The following is a 20,654-nucleotide window of genomic DNA, read 5'->3' as shown; positions in this document are numbered from 1 at the left end:
GAAGAGTGGAGCACCTCACTTTGTTTACTTCCCATCATGCCTCGCCCAAGTGTACAGTCAGTCTCTCCTGAGCCATAGTTGCCAATTTTCAGAGCTCTGTAACGTTTTAGAGAGGCTGGCTGACACATAGTTATATTGTTGATCCATGACTCCGTCATAGCCTATATTTTTTTTTATTAAACAGTTTCAATTTCACCAACATTGCCATTTTCTACTCTATAACAGGACCCCCCCCCCCCCACACACACACACCCGATCTCGTCCAGCAATAACTGCGTGTATATACTGTACATAACCACAGACAAGGAAAAGAGTGGCCTAACTGACGATTTAATTTTGTCTTGTATTTCTGGTGAAACGTAATATTATTATGGTGATTGTCAAGTAAACTATCATCACATCCAAATGAAGAATAATTAGCACTAAGATTTTGAAGTAAACAATTTTGTGTGAAGATTTTGAATACAGACAAACCACGTACCACAATATACATATGCTATTAGAACACATGTATTGGAAAATGTCAAATAGACCCGGAAGTGAACATCCACGCCAGGTTCCTATGCCAAGCTAATGTACGCATAACAGTATGTGTACAAATGTATTACAGGGCCTTCCGGCAGGTTACCGTTCATTCGCTCAGTTAATACATACATTCAAGAGTGTAATTTCTTGCTACGTTTAGACACATGGGGCCAATGTTTTGATGTCTACATTGTGGCACGTTAGTTCATTTCATTGAAATAATAATGTTAGGAGAAAATGTGCTCATTCAATAAATTGTACTATGTATGCAGTTTCTTATTGGTTTCTGCATGGTTTATATCAAACAGGACGAGTATACACTGTGGCCTGCAAGGCGCTGTCATAGCATTCAATACAGTGTTGGGTTATCGACCTATACAGTGTCTGCCATCAGGAAACAATACTGAGATAAAATGAAAGTTTTGTACACAAATGTTAACGTGAATAGAATATCAAAAAATGAAATTGTAATGTTGGAATTATATGAAGACACGCACACACTAATATACAGAAAACAAATAGAGCAAAATAAGCAATGCGAATAAGTAGTATGAGTTCTCTTTCATTTTAGATTCCAGGTAACAGTACAACAATCCGCCGCCATGTTGTAAGAACGCGTCACTGTTATATATGATATCCAATCGGATATACCATGTATACATGTAATTATTGGAAAAACTACCTTGGTTTTCAGATTAGATTCCCCATGTGTGTGTTGTATAAGGAGTGTTCACAGTACACAGTGTTCATTTAATATATGTTACATATGAACAACACAGCGTACAAGTGTGTTCCAATGAAATCGACATTTCTCGGAATCAGCCGACACGCTCCGTACTAAAGAACGAAAAGGTTATCCACAGTTCATATACTATTATTAGTAATGTCTACAAATACGCGGAATTTCACCATTTAAATGAAAAGAGTTATTGTCGACGCTCTAACGTCGTAAATTAGCGCGATTTGCTGAGAATTATTTAAAACAGCTTGAATGGCCTTATTACGAAGTAGGGTTCTATATACTTATATGAATGTTTCACTTTATATTCCAAGTAATATTCATGAGTTAATTGTCTATACCCACTAAATACAGTGATCGTGCCTGTTGTCTGTATTTTCACCGTTTCCAGCGAAGACGATACGGATATTTCATTTCCCCCTCCGGTAAAAATGTGCACGTTATATTTTTCACGTTGTACTGTTGACTCTTTTCGATCTTGTGTCACGCGTACGGTGAATTGCGATTATTTCGTTTTAATGGTACCGGTATTAATGGTGACTGAGTGCATTTCAAACTGGTAGGCGAATTTGATGACATTTGTGTTCTTCAACCAGACATTCAAAAAAACAGTAATCAACTGTTCCTGGGTCAACAGAATTATATAAAATAACAAATACAGTCTGGTGTAGGTTAGTAAAAATATATGTTAGTATACGTTTTGCTTACACACTAGTTTGTGAATAATTAATTATGACAAATCGTAATTATTTTGTAAATTTAAATCACACTAGACGCCGATTGCATCAAGCAATTAAAATATCTAAATCTGCGTTCAATCATGGAATGATTTATATATGAAATAGACCATTATGCCTGTAACGACTATAAGAAATGGGACTGCGTACTTACTGTACCGTGCGGGAAGGCCGCAGCTCCCGCATGCAGTGAATATTCAGTTTTCACGGTGTCAGGACGACGCCGGTGTCCTTAGGAACAGGGGCGACTGGCAGCGAGAAGTGAAGTAACACGATGTCATCTGCTCGCAACCCGGGGAACCCTGGGACCAACGATTCATTGGAACGGTATGATACCTGTCATTGGGGTCACACAGCATGTATAATGTAGTACAGTTCTCACAGTGAATATGTACCGCGACGGTACTAATAATACAACACATATGAGCCTATGCTACAGGAACAGTATGTGTATATGTATGTATGTATGTATGTATGTATGTATGTATGTATGTATGTATGTATGTATGTATGTATGTATGTGTGTGTCTGTGTGTGTCTGTATGTATGTATGTATGTATGTGTGTATGTATGTATGTATGTATGTATGTATGTATGTATGTATGTATGTATGTATGTATTTATATGAAGGGTGGCTTGATCTCCCCCCTCTCTCTCTCTCTCTCTCTCTCTCTCTCTCTCTCTCTCTCTCTCTCTCTCTCTCTCTCTCTCTCTCTCTCTCTCTCTCTCTCTCTCTCTCTCAATGAAAATTATACGGTTTGATATATGAAAGCATGGTTTGGTAGTTCTCTATTTGGAGGATGTGGTGGCCCTGAAAAGGGCCGTTTGGTTTGGGTATGCTAGGGCATACAAATTATTTGGATTTGGCTTGGGACTTCTTAGGCAAGAGTACAGCCTGGATGTTTGGCAATACACCACCCTGGGCAATGGTGACACCTCCCAGAAGTTTGTTCAATTCTTCGTCATTACGGACAGCCAACTGCAAGTGACGTGGGATGATTCTGGTCTTCTTGTTGTCACGGGCTGCGTTTCCTGCCAACTCAAGGATTTCAGCTGCTAAGTATTCAAGTACGGCAGCCAAGTAGACTGGAGCACCAGCACCAACACGTTTAGCATAGTTGCCCTTGCGAAGGAAACGGTGCACACGGCCGACTGGGAACTGCAGACCAGCACGGCTGGAGCGGCTCTTTGCCTTACCCTTTGCTTTGCCTCCTTTACCACGTCCAGACATTTTTGTTATTTGCTTGATGTGTGATTCAAACAGATGACATTTACCGCCAAACTGTCCGTATTTATAGTCTTTGCCTGGATTCTGAATGTGGCGAACTTCGGCCAATCAAGGTGAATGAGGGTGTAAAAAGTGTCTCCCGACCAATGATTGCACTAGAATGGTCGATGAAGCTTGGGTGAAACCGTTGACAATAGGTTGGGAATATATGCATTGTGTATGTTGCTTTTGTCAAGAGTTGACAAACTTCCCGTTTTGTTCTGCTAGGATCCTTCATTTGCATTTCTTTGCCTATAAATACAGCGTCTATTGCGTTGACACTCATATCGAACTATTCACTCTGACGTTCAATATGCCTCCTAAAATAAGTGGTAAAGCAGCCAAGAAAGCCGGTAAGGCTAAAGCCGCCCGTAGTGGCGACAAGAAGAGAAAGAGGAAAAGGAAGGAAAGCTATGGTATCTACATCTACAAAGTCATGAAGCAGGTTCACCCAGACACTGGTATCTCCTCCAAGGCCATGTCTATCATGAACAGCTTCGTCAACGATATCTTCGAGCGCATCGCCGCTGAAGCTTCCCGCCTTGCCCACTACAACAAGAGATCCACCATCACTAGCAGAGAGATCCAGACTGCTGTACGTCTCTTGCTGCCCGGTGAGCTTGCCAAGCACGCCGTCAGTGAGGGTACCAAAGCCGTCACCAAGTACACCAGCTCCAAGTAAATCGTATGCCCAGCATACACAAACCAAACGGTCCTTTTCAGGACCACCACATCCTCCAAAAAGAGAACCACCTAGTGCCAAAGTGTCTCAAATCCCTACTCTACTCTCTCCACACTCTGTTCCATTCACAAATCCAAGCGATATTATCAAGTTCAAAATCAAGAGGATTGTACTTATTATTGTGAGACGGTTAATCCAACTGTTGACTAGTGAGTGTTTTCAAAGCTAAAACAGAAAATTCTTTATAGAAATATTAAATTGTACATATGCCTCTCTAGTGCACCTCCACAGACGAGTAAGAAACACAACTTTTAATTGTTGTTCAACATACTACGTGTTACCCCAGTGTATATTAGACCCCCTTGTCATAGCAAGTTGAGTTTTATTGTCTGAATACAAATATTGCCTGTGTAGTTCATTTTATTTGAAGGTTCGTGATGCCAATAAATCTTCTTACTTCAAACGACGACAAAAGAAATATAACTGCTCAGGAATTTTAGGCTCCTCTCTAGCGTGTGTGTACACATTTTACACTAAGACTTCTGACAATAAAGGTCTCAATTACTATACAAAAATCAATATCCCACGCACGAAGTACATATCGATAGTAACATTTAGGGTTGTCGGTGGCCGAGCTGTTAGTCTGTACGCCTCTTACCTCTGCAGCCTGGGTTCGAACCCGCCTGGTGTCAGCTGGGTTTGATTAAATTTACCATACCACGCTGTAAGTTAGAAGAGTGTCGTTCAGTTTGACTCTACCATACAACGCAGGTTTTCCCCAGGTACTCCAGTTTCCTCCTACATTAACACTGAACATTCCTCCTGTTATTGGGCAATGTATGGTCTTTCTGTCATGTTGTGGTCTACTGTACATGTTACTTTACTGCTACCTAAAATCACAGACAAGATCCTCCAATGTAAATTTTGGGCTCCTTTTACATCGTGTCTGTTGCTTGAGTGTTTAGTTGCCTACACGATATAGTCTGCACAGTTTAGTAAACATAAACAAAAACCGTTATGATCATTTCCCATACTGACAGAAAAATAGCTTAAAAAAATTTAAATTACAGTTGTCTAACATTAATGGTAATCATTAAAGGAATATTACAAATACAAATTCTTGATTGTTCACTTTTACTGGGCAATATTGTCTTCCCTCTATTGTCTTAGTTTTTTCTGCTTCTTTCGAGGTAGAAACTTTGTGTTAGATTATGGTATCCCGACACCTTGAAATGATTATGGCAATGGTGCGTTATTGCACAGACGAGTAAGAAATTTGTCTGTGGTTATTGGCTGAAATTTGGCCAATGAAAAAGAGATCATCTAATTAGCGCTATAGCTTGCAAAAAAGGCAGGTAATTAAAAATTCGACTTTAGACAAAAAAAGACGAAAGTGACAATGGCCCAACAGTGTTTGTTAGTACGTTCGCATTCCCCCTATATATAAATGCTAACTATGCCTTCATTCATTATCAGTTAGCATACAATTCTAACAGCAGCAAACATGTCTGGACGTGGTAAAGGAGGCAAAGGTCTAGGAAAGGGAGGCGCCAAGCGTCATCGTAAAGTTCTTCGTGATAACATCCAGGGTATCACCAAGCCCGCTATCCGTCGTTTGGCCCGTCGTGGTGGTGTCAAGCGTATCTCTGGTCTCATCTATGAAGAAACCCGTGGTGTACTGAAGGTATTCTTGGAGAATGTCATCCGTGATGCCGTCACCTACACCGAGCACGCCAAGAGAAAGACCGTCACCGCCATGGATGTCGTCTATGCTCTGAAACGCCAAGGACGTACTTTGTACGGATTTGGTGGTTAGATTTCCAACTACAACAAAACCCAAACCAAACGGCCCTTTTCAGGGCCACCACATCCTCCAAAAAGAGAACTACCAAACCTTATTTGCATTTTATTGCAATGCACCAGTTGGTAAATAATTGGGTCCTTTTGAAAAAATACAGAAGCTTTGCTAATAAGCATTTCAGGATTTCGAACCACCCTAGACCAAAATCATAAAATGTCCTCATATGCCACACACAAGTTTGAAATGCTGAAAAAATACCACACCTAAATTTTGAATTCGTACTCTATGTTGAACCTTGGAGTAATTATACTGTATAGAGATAGAACACATTACTTTTCAGTAAGAATTCATTAGTGCATGACAATAAATCACCTTACTTCCAACAAAGATTAATTGAAACGACCACAAATGTTTATGCTTCTCTCCAACGTCTATGCTGCTACATACAAACATCGTCATTTTATCTGTACCTTGAGTGTTTAGTTGCCTGCCATATGCAGACTTAGTCGGGCGTTCCGTCCTCGATAAAGCGATCTTCGATCGCTTATCGTATCACTGTATCAGAAGATAGCCCAAAGGTGTAACATCTAGACTACAAAAATAGCTAGTTGGTGCGCCTCCATCGACCAGTTTCTTGATTGAGCTCAGAAAGTAATCTCATCTAACCGATGAGGGCGTACCATCTATGGCGATTGGACAGGGTAATTTGATTAATGCATGTACAATATAAATCACTGTCCTTGCTATGTATTGTGGCAGTTTGGATCACAATTTTACATGACTTTACACTAATGCTGCTACTGTACTTTTGAATAGTGAAACCCTCATCAGTAAAATAGACCACTTGGTTAGTGGAAGTTCACAATTCAATGTAAATTTGTAGAGATTGCATCTGGTATGTTTACACTGGTGCCTCTAAGGGGGTCATGGAAGTCAACCCGTACCGTAGGGACATGAGATATCTGCAAAAATTTACCTTTACTATACAGTAAAGGCATGATGTTTGTGTGTGCTTTGCATTTCTGTAAGTTTCATATGCTTAGTCTAGACACACCATTTATGAATGAAAGACTCAGTCACAACAGTGTAGGCTTCTATATGAATTTTATTCATTAACAAGACAGATGTGTGTGTGCTTGGATTTGCATTTCTGTGACTTTCAAATGGTTAGGTCTAGACACACCATTCATGGAAGAAAGACTCACAACAGTGTAGGCTTCTATATAAATTTCATTTATTTACAAGATAGATCACATAGTACAAATTGATCATACATGTCTTTGTGGTAAAAATGTTGATATAAAGAAATAAATAAGAAGGTGACAGCGATTCTTACAAAAAAAATGTGGCTAGAAGTCAGCCAACAAAAAGCGCAAAAAGCGTTTACATACATTGAAAAAAAAGACTTTCATAATTAGATAACAAATCTCAAGTGTTCAAAACATCGTTCCCAATCATTGACTTTAGTTCATCATTTCTGTCATCTACAATTATGAATTTACAACACATCACATTCCAAACTCTTCATCATTTTCAATATTCTCCTTAATATAGTATTATCTATGTACAAAAACTATAGACAGTATATTTAGTCTATTTACAACAGTTTGGGCATTTCTCTGATCTTCTTCAAATCCAACACATTGCAGTCGCTACTGCTACTTGAGCTCTGACTAGAAGAGGTTCTATTGGAGATCTGAGAGAACGATAATTCTCTGTTGGTGTTTGGGCTTTGGCTTTGCATTCCTAGCTCTTGGGTGGACGACAGCGTCCTACAACTAGTATCCCTAGATGGAGGGCTGTAGCATTTTCTATTATGGCGTGGACTGTCTTTCACTTCCTCGCCACATCTCTGACATAAACTGACTTCCTCTATAGTGCTACAGGTACTAGATTTTTCTAAGAGACCGTATTTCTCCAGATACTTCTTAGAAGCTATAGACATATTAACTGGGGAGCTATCACAACTGCTGGATCCCAGCAGAGTTTTATCTGTAGACGCCTTGGTGAGTACGGTCTGCAGCAAGTTTTCCTGGGTGGTCGTTGGTCTCTGTTGGCCCATGTGGTGGGACAGTTTGGATAACTGCTTGTCAGATAAATATTTCATGGCTATAGCGTTAGCTTCAAAGCTCAAGTCGGTACTGTTCATTGTGGCTTCACTAAATGAAGTGTAGTTGATACGTGGTATGTAGTCTCCAATCACAGAACTAAATCTAGAATACAAAAGCAAGAAATATAAGTTAGAAATATTTCAACAATTTTCCGGAGAATGCTATCAAAAACATGTAAAACCAATTCCTACTGAAATGAATGCCAAGTTCCTATTATGAAATTTTATGATGACAATGAAGTCAAGTTAATCGAAATATCTAATAGAAAATATATGTGGAGTATCACGATGACAAATATGTGAAACTAAAATTTGAAAGTATCAATGTCACAGATAGTACACTTTCAGTGTGTCCTCTTTATACAATCTTTGATTGGAATTTTGCCACTGTACGAGATGAGATCGAGACTCCTGTAGAAATGTGGACAGTGGTAAAATATGTTAGGCTAGGGGGCTTAACATTTTGTGACTTTACTCCCTAGCTTGATAGCAATGGGTCTGATAAACACCAGATTTGCTGCAATCCATACACAATACTAGTATGCTCCCTAGCTTGATGAAAGTTAGTCCACCAAACTCCAGATTTAACTCATGAACTGATTCCATATACTACAGATAATCCTTCAGTGAATGCAATATCAAATATCTTACCTATTCATTTCTGGTGATCCTTTGGTAGGTATCAGCAGGTCACTATCGTCATAGGACATGCCAAGTTTGGAGAGATCACTTTTATTGGGTGTTTGTATGTCCATGCTGCAATTGCAGGAACTCTTGCTGTGACTGCTGTGGCTATCCATAGTCTTCAGACTACATTTACTGTCATCTAGCTTATCTGATGATGTGTCCTCAGATTTCTGTAACAACTGGTTGACTTGACCCTGGTGAGATAAAGAGTTACATTTCAAAAATGAATCCTCTATTGCTTCTAGTTGAGTAATATGATGATAATAATAATAATGGTAGTTTTTATAGAGTACTTTCCAAATCTATGCTCAAAGCATTAAACATTCCAACCTGTATCCTACCAGGCCCCCAATTATACAGCTGGGTTCCTTCTCTAGCTTGAGAAGAGAAGAGAAGAGAAGAGAAGAGAAGAGATGAGAAGAGAAGAGAAGAGAAGAGAAGAGAAGAGAAGAGAAGAGAAGAGAAGAGAAGAGAAGAGAAGAGAAGAGAAGAGAAGAGAAGAGAAGAGAAGAGAAGAGAAGAGAAGAGAAGAGAAGAGAAGAGAAGAGAAGAGAAGAGAAGAGAAGAGAAGAGAAGAGAAGAGAAGAGAAGAGAAGAGAAGAGAAGAGAAGAGAAGAGAAGAGAAGAGAAGAGAAGAGAAGAAAAGAAGGGAGGGGAGGGGAGAGGAGAGGAGCGGAGAGGAGAGGAGAGGAGGAGAGAAGAGATGTGACTAGAAGAGAAGAGACAAGAAGCTTACCAGCACTTGTTCATAGAACTTCTTCTCGTCTTTGATCAGTAGACTGTTTTCAGTGCCAGGTTTGGTCTCTTTGAAGGTAGATTTTTCTTCTTCTCTCATCCTCTGCTGTTTCTCTAACACTCTCTGTTGCTGCATGTGCATACTGACACTTTCTCCTAAGACTGGTCCTTGTAGAGAATTGTCTAACTGCATGCTACTGCTATTGAAACACCCAGTTGATAATTCATTTGTTCTGTGAGGAAAAAAGTGAGAAGAAAATGATGAACAACTATTAGAGTAAGACTGATTTCTGTAACGTCTTTCCCTTTCAGATAACATCTCTAACCTAAGTAACTTTGGCATACATTTGAATAAACATACAGAGTATTCTGTACTAGATTACTATAGAATTAGCATGAATTTTGGATGTTTAACACCACAGTGGGTTTTCTTATTTATGACTGTTTTGAATACAGAACGTTAATTTACTCTTATTGTTACATACGTTCCACAGTATTATTAAAATTGGTTGGACTTTCACTCTGAAAGAAAGGTGATTCCTGAAATATCTGTTTTTCATTAAATTATTTGAAGTATAGACATTCTCTTTTTTTACAACACATTTTTTACAGACTTTCATCAGCTTGTTCTGGTGACTTACCTTTGATGTGGACTGCTATCAGCAAAGCTCTGCAGATCTAGGGCTACAATTGGTGACACAACACTTTCAGTTTGTTCCTGTGTATTCGGCAGAGCAAACGTACCACTGATATCAAACATCCTGCTGGTGATCTGTGTACTAGTATCTGACAGGGCAGACAGAGTAGTATCCATGGTGGCTTGTGACGATACCGGTGACATCAACAAACTGGGACCAGTGTTTGTAGACATTGTGGTCATCCTGTGTCTGGGATAGGCAGACATTGGTGATGTGGCCATGTCCATAGTTGATGGTCTATGGAAGGGTCCTTTGTGAAAAGCACCTGGTGAAGATATGCTGGCTGGAGAAACTGGTGGTGTTAGAGTGCTACAGGATGGGTTGGATGGTAAACTCTTTGTATCATATTTGGCTTGTGCTTGAAGTAACAGTTGGATCTGGAAATAGAAAGCACATGAATATATAATATTAAAAATCTACATATAGAACGTAAAATGCAGATATAGAGCACATAAATATCCCTCTCTTTGAAAGATAAAATCTTTATTCTCTTTATGTTTGTACTTTGGGATTTATCAGTCATTTCCAAAGATGACATAGAAATATGATTCTGTATATTATCACAAACAGCTGTTGTTACTTTTGGTGATTTGTTAAAATTTGTAAGAACATAGAAATGTAGAAAGATGTAAAGAACATAGAAATTGACAATTACTAAAAGTTGCTGGTAAAAAAACAATTATAACACAATGGTTCTTTTTTTATGCAGGTTGGTGCTTTCCCACACAACTGAACTGAAGTAGAGTGTAAGACTTTCCTTTCAAGTAGGGAATTAAGTAAACTCGACAAGATCGGTAGAGAATGATATTCATTTACTGTCACCTACCTGAGCTTGTAGCAGTTTCAGTTGCTTGTCTTGTTGCATCAAGAGGTGATAAGCATCCGGTGACAGCGTAGACTCACTACCAGTGCTGTCTCGTCTACGTGTCGGAGTGTGAGTAGGTGGTGACCCATTCCTGCTACCTTGCTCCTTGGGTGGTGAATACTGTCTTTGCTGGGAGACTTGATACTGGTAGTGGTTGTTGGGCATTCGTACCTCACCATTGGACAGTACAGTAGGCGTAGGAGGTCTTCCCCTGGGTGGTGTAACCCTCTGAGGTGGTGAGTTTCTTACAGGCTGTGGTGGAGAAACATTACCATAATGTCCTTGAGTAGGGTTAGGCTGAGCTCTGAAAGGTTTCTGCATGACTGGATTCAAACCAGTGTTGTTATATGTATTTGGCTGTGGGGGTAGCTGGTTAGTAGCAGTGTTTGGATGCATATATTGATTACTTCCAGGTCTTACTGTAGGTCTTTGTGGCATGTTTGGTCTGGCAGTGTTAGCATTCATAGGTGATGGTGAAGGCGGTGGGTATCTATTTCCACTATTATTAATAACAGGTCCGTTTACCTGCATCCTTGGGTTGACGGGTGGACGATATCCTCCAAAATTCTGACCATTTGTGCCAGTAGTGTAGTTACCACTATGCGACTGCGGTGGTGCTGTTACTGGTGGTCTGTAATTCATCTGTGCCGGTGGTTGCTGGTAGTTCCTGCTCTGTCCTTGTTGTTGCTGTGGTGGTTGTTGATAATTCATAGATGGTTGTCCACTGAACTGCTGCTGCTGTTGGTAGTTCATTTGTTGTTGTGGTTGAGGAGGTCCCTGTTTGGAGGCTGGTGGTGGTGTCATGCCTCTGTTTTGTCGTGGTGACATCATGGCTCTTGGTGGCACGCCTCTCTGCATCATAGCAGGTGGTGATAATATAGCAGGACTGGGCGGCATAGAGTTAATCTGATTAATATCCATATTTAATGGTCTCAGTGGACCTGGTCTACTGGTCCGTCCTGGTGATGGTTTGATAGGTGCCTGTCTTGGTGTAATTAGTTGGTTCTTATTTCTGTTCAGCTGATAGGGACTGTTTTCCTGTGCATTCATGTCAGGTTTAGGTCTGTTCCGACTTGGGGTCTGTTTAGCTGGAGTGGAGTGACTATTTCCAGTCTCTGGCACATGTTCAAAGAAGCTGTCATCAAGGATGAATGATAACTCTGGTACTGATGGCTGGACACTTGGGGCATGCTGGAAGGAAACAAAAAAAAATAGTTATTAGAGATGATGTCAAACAACATGGTAACACACTTTAAATGGCCCACTTGCCATATTTTACAGTAAGTACTTTCACTCGCTAAGAGTTTTTGTAGTTTGGAAATTAACAAAAACAAAAAAGAAAAAGAACTAATAATTTCTGAAAGTTTTCAGAGTTGATCAAAGTCAGATGTCATCAGGGAAAACTGTTCTGGATTCTTGTGCTCTATGCATGATTGATTGATTGATTGATTGATTGATTGATTGATTGGTTGGTCAATTGAATGATTGATTGGTTGGTCAATTGATTTGCCCAATGATTGACTGATTGATTGATGCTAATCACAGAACAGAGCAGCTTCTTTTGGCTGGTTGTCTGTACTGTTTCCCCCTGCATTTTCTCATGATAGCATATCTTTTAAATTTGCATATTGATAGAATATTTTGTTGTGTTGATTTCTGTTGTTTCGCAGAAATGATTGGATATGGGCCTATAAACTCTATGAAAGAACACTTTACTATGGTTCACATTGACGCAACAGTATAATGCAAAACATTCTTACCTTATCACCCAGTGGATGAGGACTAGGAGATGGTCTTGGCATAGAACTATTAGCTTCTTCTTCTTCTTCCATTGAATTATTAGCACTGCCTGGAAACATACGCTGTAACTGGATCTCAGGAGGTAATGCAGGACTGGACCTATATAACACAAACCAAAATCAGGTATGACCAACGGAACTAGTACAACCAGGCATTGACTGGGTTTCAATTTAAAGGCTTCAAGGAGACAAGCAAGGTGATATAGCTGTAGATTAGTCTAGTTCCTATACAGTATAGTTACAATTTATACCTTCACTCACACAGTTAGCATCCAGACTAGCGGTAGATATGCTGCAGCTCCTATGGTGAAATTTACATATATGATGCTTATACCAGTATACTTTGACTTCTCTGCAAATTAGGTTTATGACAAATATGAGACTACACCCATGGTTCAATAAAGTTGCACAACTATAATTACGTAGAGTGGGTCTACTAATAAAATGGACTGAACACCTGCCGGCAACATACATTGAAAATCTGACTTACTCTATTTGTGGCATTTGTTTGACAGCCTCGACAAAGACAGAATGATGTTGACCATCTACAGTTGGTTGCAGATCAAGTTGAGTGGGAGGCCGGCAAGTATTATCAGCATACTGTACAAGGAAAGACAGACAGAAACCAGTTAGGAAAAGAAAGTACAATGTTGAATATCGTAAGAACACCACATGAATCGGTTTGAGATTTACTTTCTTTGTCTGTAACACTGCTACTTACTGCAATGAAATTCTTCACCTCAGGGAAGACAACTTGCAGCTTCAAAATTTACAAACATATAATCATTAATCATCCGTGCCACGTGTATGACGTTGATGTACTATGAAAAATAAAACACCAGCTCACTATTCATGAAACTACAGCTACAGGATACACAGCATCACTCACTAGAATACTTTCTGTACTCTTACCCATCCATTGCTAGGTCTTACAGTTTTATCATATTATTCTAAGCCACAATGATTCCTACAGTCTGAGTCCCTTGTATCTCTATGTTGTGGAACACAAATTAATTTTGCAATGCTATCCATAATGTAATTGTTCCAAATTTTATATCATATGATGAGAGACCACTGACTTGATCATCACTTTGTAAAAAGTACAGTGCTCCCATTATCTGGATTTTCTAGTAGCGAGTCTTACCTTGAAGAAGTGAAGGTTTTCTTCACAGGAATGTATCTGGAACTGAAGGTTATCCTGTTTGGCTGTACATTCATAGAATTCAGGGTTGACATGGGTTGGTGAATAGAGAACTAGGAGGAATCCCTGAGAAGCACTGCAAACTCTGCAAAGTAAAAATAACAACTGTATGAATACCTGTACAGAGAAGGCAATAATTTCAAAAAAAAAACTTGGCTGCACAACTTTTCCTACACACTCTCTCACAAGCATTCACCACCTGAACAGATCAAGCAAATGCAAAAACTGTACAGGGTCATATGCAAAGGTGTTGATTACAAAGGACAAAGGACAAGTGTGAAAATATGTGATGAGTTACACAGCTTATTGTCTTACCTTTCCTGGATGCTACTGTTGAACATATACCGCAGACAGCTGGCCCATACATAAGGATTCTGTATACTTGTAACACCACTCAGCCAACTGAAAATAGAAGAAAGTCAAATGGTAAGCTTTTTAATACTCAATATTAGATGTTTTGTCCTCTTTAACTTTGCTCAAGAACAGAAGAATTTGAGAAAAAAGTTTTGATGTTCATAATTGCATCTAGAGAAACAAACAATAAATCAGATGTGTGGTAATTAAAATATGCTACTTGAGTTCCATTGGCGTTTACAATGGTGCACTTTTTAAATTATTGTCAAATGTACGAAGAGTTTAGGTTACTAATTTAAATTTCAGCAAATAAACTATTGTTACTTGTTCATGAGGAAGCTGCAATCAGAAACAGCAAATGGGCTGAATACTGATAACATAAATATAATATTTCAAATATGATTATATACTTAAAATGTTTCTTTGCTATTATTTGTCATACATTAATAGAGTATAGGACAAGATGTCATAACATCTCTCTGACAAATCCATTGTCATTAACTTTGGTAGACCCTAATAGTTTGTAAAAACAAAATGTTTATACTTACATTCCAACTAGTGGCAGATTGTACACCTTGGGATCTGATTCTAACAGCAGAAGTAACTTTCTGGTTTGATCCATGGTGATGTATCTGTAAAAAATTTATAAACAGTTTTAACTTAGATAAGAAAAAAAAAAGTCAAGAATGATAATAAGTTTAGAAGACATTTTATCTTCAAAATCTGCTTTGCTAACTGTTTTGAAGCTCAACAGAAGGGCCTTTTTTATATGTGACATGCATTGACTGGTAATTCTCAATGTCATATCATATTGTCATATTCTCATTGCATACATAGATTTTCTTGGTAACATTCTCTCTTAAATTCAGAAATTTATGTTACACAAGAAAGCGTCCTATCCCCATCCCTTAATAACGGAATGTTTGCTTGTAATGTTAACTTACCCTGACTTAGGTGTGCCTTGTACATCACTGAGGCTGAGGGGTCCTGACAAGTTACGTGCAAGTGCTGTGGGTATGATAGGGACGGGATTGATGGGCATTACATCAAACTCTGTTGCCATGGTGACGCCAACCATATGCAGATTGAATGTAACATCCTCATCATTGTCATAGCAACAGCAGAATGCTTTGAGAGTAAGGAACCTGTTGATGTCTATGGAATCTTTGCTGCTGCAGTGGTGTTGAAGCAACTATTAAGAAGAAATTCAGAAAAGATATTTGTCACTGGTGCTGGTGTGTTGGTATCAGTTAACTGGGAGCAGAAGTGATCACACACAGAAAAGACATCTGTCCTTCAGGTAAAACCATGGAGTACCAGTACATGTTATACCAAGAATTCAGATACACATTTCCTCTCTTTGAGTTTCTCAAAATATATCTGTTTCAATAATTTCAAGAATGACTTTTTTTTTTCAAATTTCAAGAAGTAATTGCATGTGTATGGAAAGAGCGTATGGGAATCCTTTTTTCATAGGTTTAATGACAGATTTCACGATGTAAATCCATGACATTTCAAGTATTTATTGCTGCGTGCATATAAGCCTTCATAAATTTGCTATGCATGTCTCCAAATGTACAGATACATGACTGAAGCCGGCCAAACACTAAATGTTACAAGTGGCAATACCTTGAATGTCGAAATGTAGTGTTCAACAGATGAAGAGGGAATTCCTTGAGGATTGAAAGTTGTGGCTAGTGGGATAATGTGGTCTCCGGGTAGCTGAGCAGTAGTTACTCTACCAGGTCGGCCTGGTAAATCACGACCTGGGTCAAAACGATCTACAGTCACAGTCACACCTTCACCTATAAAACAAACATAATAAACATCAATACTTAGGAAAATGTCATCCAATGTCTAACTGAAAAGAATTGATGTTCACAGCAGACAGTGAACGCATGGAGTATTAACAGTAAAACAGGTTCCTAATTCAAAACCTAATAATTATACTTACTTGAATCTATGTTGACTGAGGCTAGCAGAAAGCAATGATAAGGAAGTCTGCTAATTTGTTTAGCATGACGGTGGGCTAATTGCAGTGTCTTCTCCACTAAATGAATACTGATGTCCCTGGAAGTGAAAGACAGATACATGTATATGGTAAATTTACAATTGTGATACCTAAAGTAAAGTGGATTTTGGGAAATTACATCAATGAAGTATCAAAATACTACATCCCATCCAGGGCTCAAAATTAACGTTTTCCTTTTCACATGTTCGTAGTCCCTGTGGACGACCACTTTCAGAAATTGGTAACCTAAGGATGGTGACCATTATTCCCATGCATGTATTCCTGAACTGAAAAACAGAGCACCCCATTGGAAATATGTGGGTTATCAAAATACATCCATGTCTGTAAATCTTCCATTTTGTCTTCTAAATCATCACATAATCAGTGGTAGCCTGAGCAGACTACCAGCTGCAATCTATGATAGTCCATTAACAAGAATTGCTAGTCTGTGGACGTGGGGCTATCATTAATTTTGAGCCCTGACATTTACTGTTTGACTACATTATCACACATTCATGTATCCTCGTCTATTTTATGAGCATACCCATACACAAACAATGTGATTACATTCTGTTAAAAGGATAACAAAGACGTGAGCTTCGTTAGGCATCATTCCATAACGTGAACACACAAATTACAGTAAATAGTAAACTTGATAATAAAAACTCACTTTTTCTGTGTCAGATGGATGACAGTGGGAGGACCAGTTGGTGATCTATTCCTGAAAATAGATAATCCCAGTCTTCATTAGCAAAAGTTTGATCAGTACATAACTTAAAGTAATACCATGACACTTAAACAGTGACTCATACAACACAAAACTGTTCATCAAAATATCGTCTCTGAAATCTGGAATCTTTGGTCAGTGAACAGGTAATAACTTGACACTTTACACATCAACTCTGAAACACAAAACTGTTAGTCAAAATATCATCTTTGAAATCTGGAGTCCCTTTGCACATAGTTTCAAAATCATTTAAAAAAGTCTGACACCTTAGAAATTCACTGTATTGAAATTGAAAACTGCAGTCGAAAATTAAATTTCAGGTATTTTTTGTGTGTGTTTGGAACAAAATTTAACTTTGATACAACACTTATTATACATGTAATTGGATATTTATAAATGTTTGACATGAAATACAAACATTTTTTTATATTATGATGATTCAAATAATGACAGGAATGTAATATTTATTGATAATGATTTTCACTTGAATCATAATAATTCTTAGTAGTATCACATAATGACGTAACACATCTGTACACTTGGCTTAATGTGGCTTCTCAATTACTGACAGCAACTTACCATAAGATATTTTTGGTAGAAGGAAACCTAAATGGCACCACACCGGTGGGCGAAGACTTCTCCTTTGTTTTACTTTCCTGTTGCTTGAAGTATGCAGACTCCTTGACATAGGTGGGAAGTTTATTCAGATTAACAGCAAGACTCATTGTCTCTCAATCTGTGTTATGAAAACAATCCAAATAAACACTAAATCAAGGACACTGCTTTGAAAGGATGCCCTGACCACTGAAAGCATGACACTGATAACATACACATTCATGGCATGACATGTTTTGTACATGTACATACAATCAGTATTGATTTGCATACAACTTAACTGATTTATTGATTGCAAAAATTTGAAAACTGTCACAGTAAATTTAACAACCTAGTCTGCTGTGTAATTTGAATGACTGAATAATCAAACAACTGCAAATATTGTCTTGTAAGTCTTATTGCTATGATTACATGATATTTGTGAGATGTGACAAGTATCAAACAGTGAACAATTCACAACTTGAACCCATTCATATGTAAAGCAATAGATAAGGCATATATTGACAATACAATTCACTGTTATGATATTGGACATCTATCTATAATCTATTTATCTATCTATATATATCTATCTATATTTGAATCTAGTATCCATCTATCTATCTCTACCTATGTCTGTCTGTGTGTGTGTGTCTCTCTCTCTCTCTCTCTCTCTCTCTCTCTCTATATATATATATATATATATATATATATATATATATATATATATATATATATATATATATATATATATATATATATATATATATATATATATATATATATATATATATATATATATATATATATATACATTTATCTGTCTGTAAACGTGAACATGTAAATAAAAAATGTGCAGCTAAAATATTCAATATTCTGAAACAATGAATATTACTATATTGACACTTGGACGTTACATGTTCTGATGACCGATTATCTGAAGTTTTGAGATTGGCAAAATGATTTCAAGACTTGAAGTCTAAAGATAAGCACTGCTACAACAGTTATGATAAAGTAATGATGTGAATCACTGACCCTACACAGAATCCAATTTGATTTGATCTGTGTAACACTAACTTATGGGTCCTTACAGCTATACATTGTACATGTACACTGCTAAATGTAGCTCACTCAAAAAAATGCAATGGATGGTGTTATTGAAAAGGTTGCTTGAAAGAGCTGGAAATTACTCTAACATCTGTATCTGTATAAATTACCAGATAACTGGTATTAAGATTATCAATCTGATTGACAGAAAGAGAAGGCGTTTATTTGAGTTGGATGGATGCGCTGAAGGCATCATTTTTATACCTGCGTGGATGATGGTACTAACACCAGATATGATGTACATCCTTTTGATTATTATGATCTCATAATTTTAAATCTGAGCATTCAGTGCATGTACAGCCTAACAAATATACAAGTAAGTTTTCCAACATTGTATGTAATATGTATGCATGACTTGACTAGTTTGTTTACAGACAGGGAAGGACACATTCATGTCATACTTTGACACATACTACAGCTGTAGTGTGTGTGTGTGTGTGTGTGTGTGTGTGTGTGTGTGTGTGTGTGTGTGTGTGTGTGTGAGTGAAATTTGATTTTCGCAAAATAAATGTGTACCAATACTGATTCAATGAAAATATAAAATAAAGCTAAACGTTTAGAGCTACAAAATTCCTCAAACTTGGCTCCCCTCTTCAAAACAGAATCCATGTGTTTAGCTGAATCTAGAAGTGTGATGTGTGATTGACATGCTAGTACTGCTCTAAAGAAAATCTGCAAACTTTCAGTTACTGAAGAGTTCAACAAAATATACAAGTTCAATTGTAATATTATGCAAACAAATATACAAATTTAGTATTAATGAACATACACACATATAATGTGTATGTGTGTATTAATGTGTGAAAATTGACCTTACAAGTACAAAATGTACATACACTAGCAACATGTGACAGAAGGTGTTTTCAAAGATAAATAATAAGAGTGTAAGTACATGTACAACTTTTTTTTTGTAGAGACTTGCCTTGTTTGCTATAAAAACACTATTATATTGACAACAGTGATTTTATCAATATTGTGTCTGTAATGTCTTCATAACTGTATATTTCTAAGTTGTTGATAACCAAGAATATTTTGGAAAAAAGTGATTAAGTTCTGTATGAGTCGACACAACATTTTGAAGACATGTGGTTTGAACTCATGCACTAGACATGTCAAATCATGGACGTTATCGTATAATACATCCATGGTCAAATATCACAAAGTTTGTAATGTTTGGGTACTACAGAATATTATACACAACTGTAAACGATATTTTTTCAGAAAACTATTTGCGCTTTCAAAGAGAAATAATTCAGGTTTAAACAAAATAACATCCGAGTACATTATCATAGAATTTCACCTGCAGCAATATCAAATTGTACATGTGTCATGAACAAGGGATCAATGCACAGATTGACAGATGTACATAAGTTACGAAAAACAGAAAAAAATGAAGAAATTGAACATACCTAGTTAAAACATGCGTACTTATTGAAGGAGAAATAACAGCACTTGGTAGTAGTTGGTGTGCTTCTGAAGTAATATCAAATATTTGGACACAAAAACTGCTTGAAACTATCTCACTACGACACTGCCGTCTGCTACGTTACACATTCCTTCAACACATGAACTGAACTGACAGATTCAGTTACAAAATTTTATACCGACCGCCTAAATTTCATGTTTTTGCAAGTTTTTTGCAAGCTTGTACTTGCATAGGTAGGCAGTTGGACATTGAGTTTACCTGTGCATTGTTTAGATTAGCCACAGGTAGTTATCGCCTTGCCAGGTATCCATACAAAGTCCGCAGTGTCAACAAAAGACGGACGTACGAAAGGTGGACTTGACTTGGCATGTCCGAACGCAACTCGCCAGGCGCTATTTTCTCGCTTTTGGGGATTAGAGGACACGGATTTTGACCTACCTCGCACGGAGACTTTATCTTCATCCTGGATTTACCATTTCTGAGACAGTTATGAACAAAATGTACAACTATCATGGAAAATATTTGAATGTCTTGGCAAAGGACAGAAGATTTGACGAATGGAGGTCAAATAACGCGCTCGTTGGTTCGT

The 20,654-nt window shown here is 37.8% G+C and overlaps 4 protein-coding genes across 4 annotated transcripts; 2 read left to right on the top strand and 2 right to left on the bottom strand.

Annotated features, from left to right (window-relative positions):
- Window positions 1-2,854: 2,854 nt before the first annotated feature.
- Window positions 2,855-3,232, bottom strand: LOC144436252 (histone H2A-like). Its single transcript, XM_078124996.1, has one exon. It carries the CDS (start codon window positions 3,230-3,232, stop codon window positions 2,855-2,857), a length of 378 nt encoding a protein of 125 aa, XP_077981122.1.
- Window positions 3,233-3,581: 349 nt separating this feature from the next.
- On the top strand, window positions 3,582-3,950 carry LOC144436235 (histone H2B, gonadal). Its single transcript, XM_078124973.1, has one exon. It carries the CDS (start codon window positions 3,582-3,584, stop codon window positions 3,948-3,950), a length of 369 nt encoding a protein of 122 aa, XP_077981099.1.
- A 1,504-nt stretch (window positions 3,951-5,454) lies between these two features.
- Window positions 5,455-5,766, top strand: LOC144436582 (histone H4). Its single transcript, XM_078125406.1, has one exon. It carries the CDS (start codon window positions 5,455-5,457, stop codon window positions 5,764-5,766), a length of 312 nt encoding a protein of 103 aa, XP_077981532.1.
- Window positions 5,767-7,204: 1,438 nt separating this feature from the next.
- LOC144436649 (SCL-interrupting locus protein homolog) lies at window positions 7,205-20,577 on the bottom strand. Its single transcript, XM_078125487.1, has 16 exons — window positions 20,504-20,577; window positions 17,518-17,674; window positions 16,882-16,932; window positions 16,155-16,270; window positions 15,830-16,005; window positions 15,145-15,392; window positions 14,749-14,832; window positions 14,162-14,248; window positions 13,790-13,931; window positions 13,136-13,245; window positions 12,607-12,745; window positions 10,808-12,037; window positions 9,925-10,358; window positions 9,285-9,516; window positions 8,513-8,742; window positions 7,205-7,964 (listed from the first exon to the last, which is right to left on the bottom strand). Exons 2-16 carry the CDS (start codon window positions 17,661-17,663, stop codon window positions 7,349-7,351), a joined length of 4,041 nt encoding a protein of 1,346 aa, XP_077981613.1. The 5' UTR covers window positions 17,664-17,674; window positions 20,504-20,577; the 3' UTR covers window positions 7,205-7,348.
- Between the last annotated feature and the right edge of the window lie 77 nt (window positions 20,578-20,654).

This window comes from Glandiceps talaboti, chromosome 6 (genome assembly GCF_964340395.1).
Source record: "Glandiceps talaboti chromosome 6, keGlaTala1.1, whole genome shotgun sequence".
NCBI classification, from domain to species: Eukaryota; Metazoa; Hemichordata; class Enteropneusta; family Spengelidae; genus Glandiceps; species Glandiceps talaboti.
Note: the sequence above shows the minus strand (reverse complement) of the source record. Positions and strands in the feature narration are given on the sequence as shown.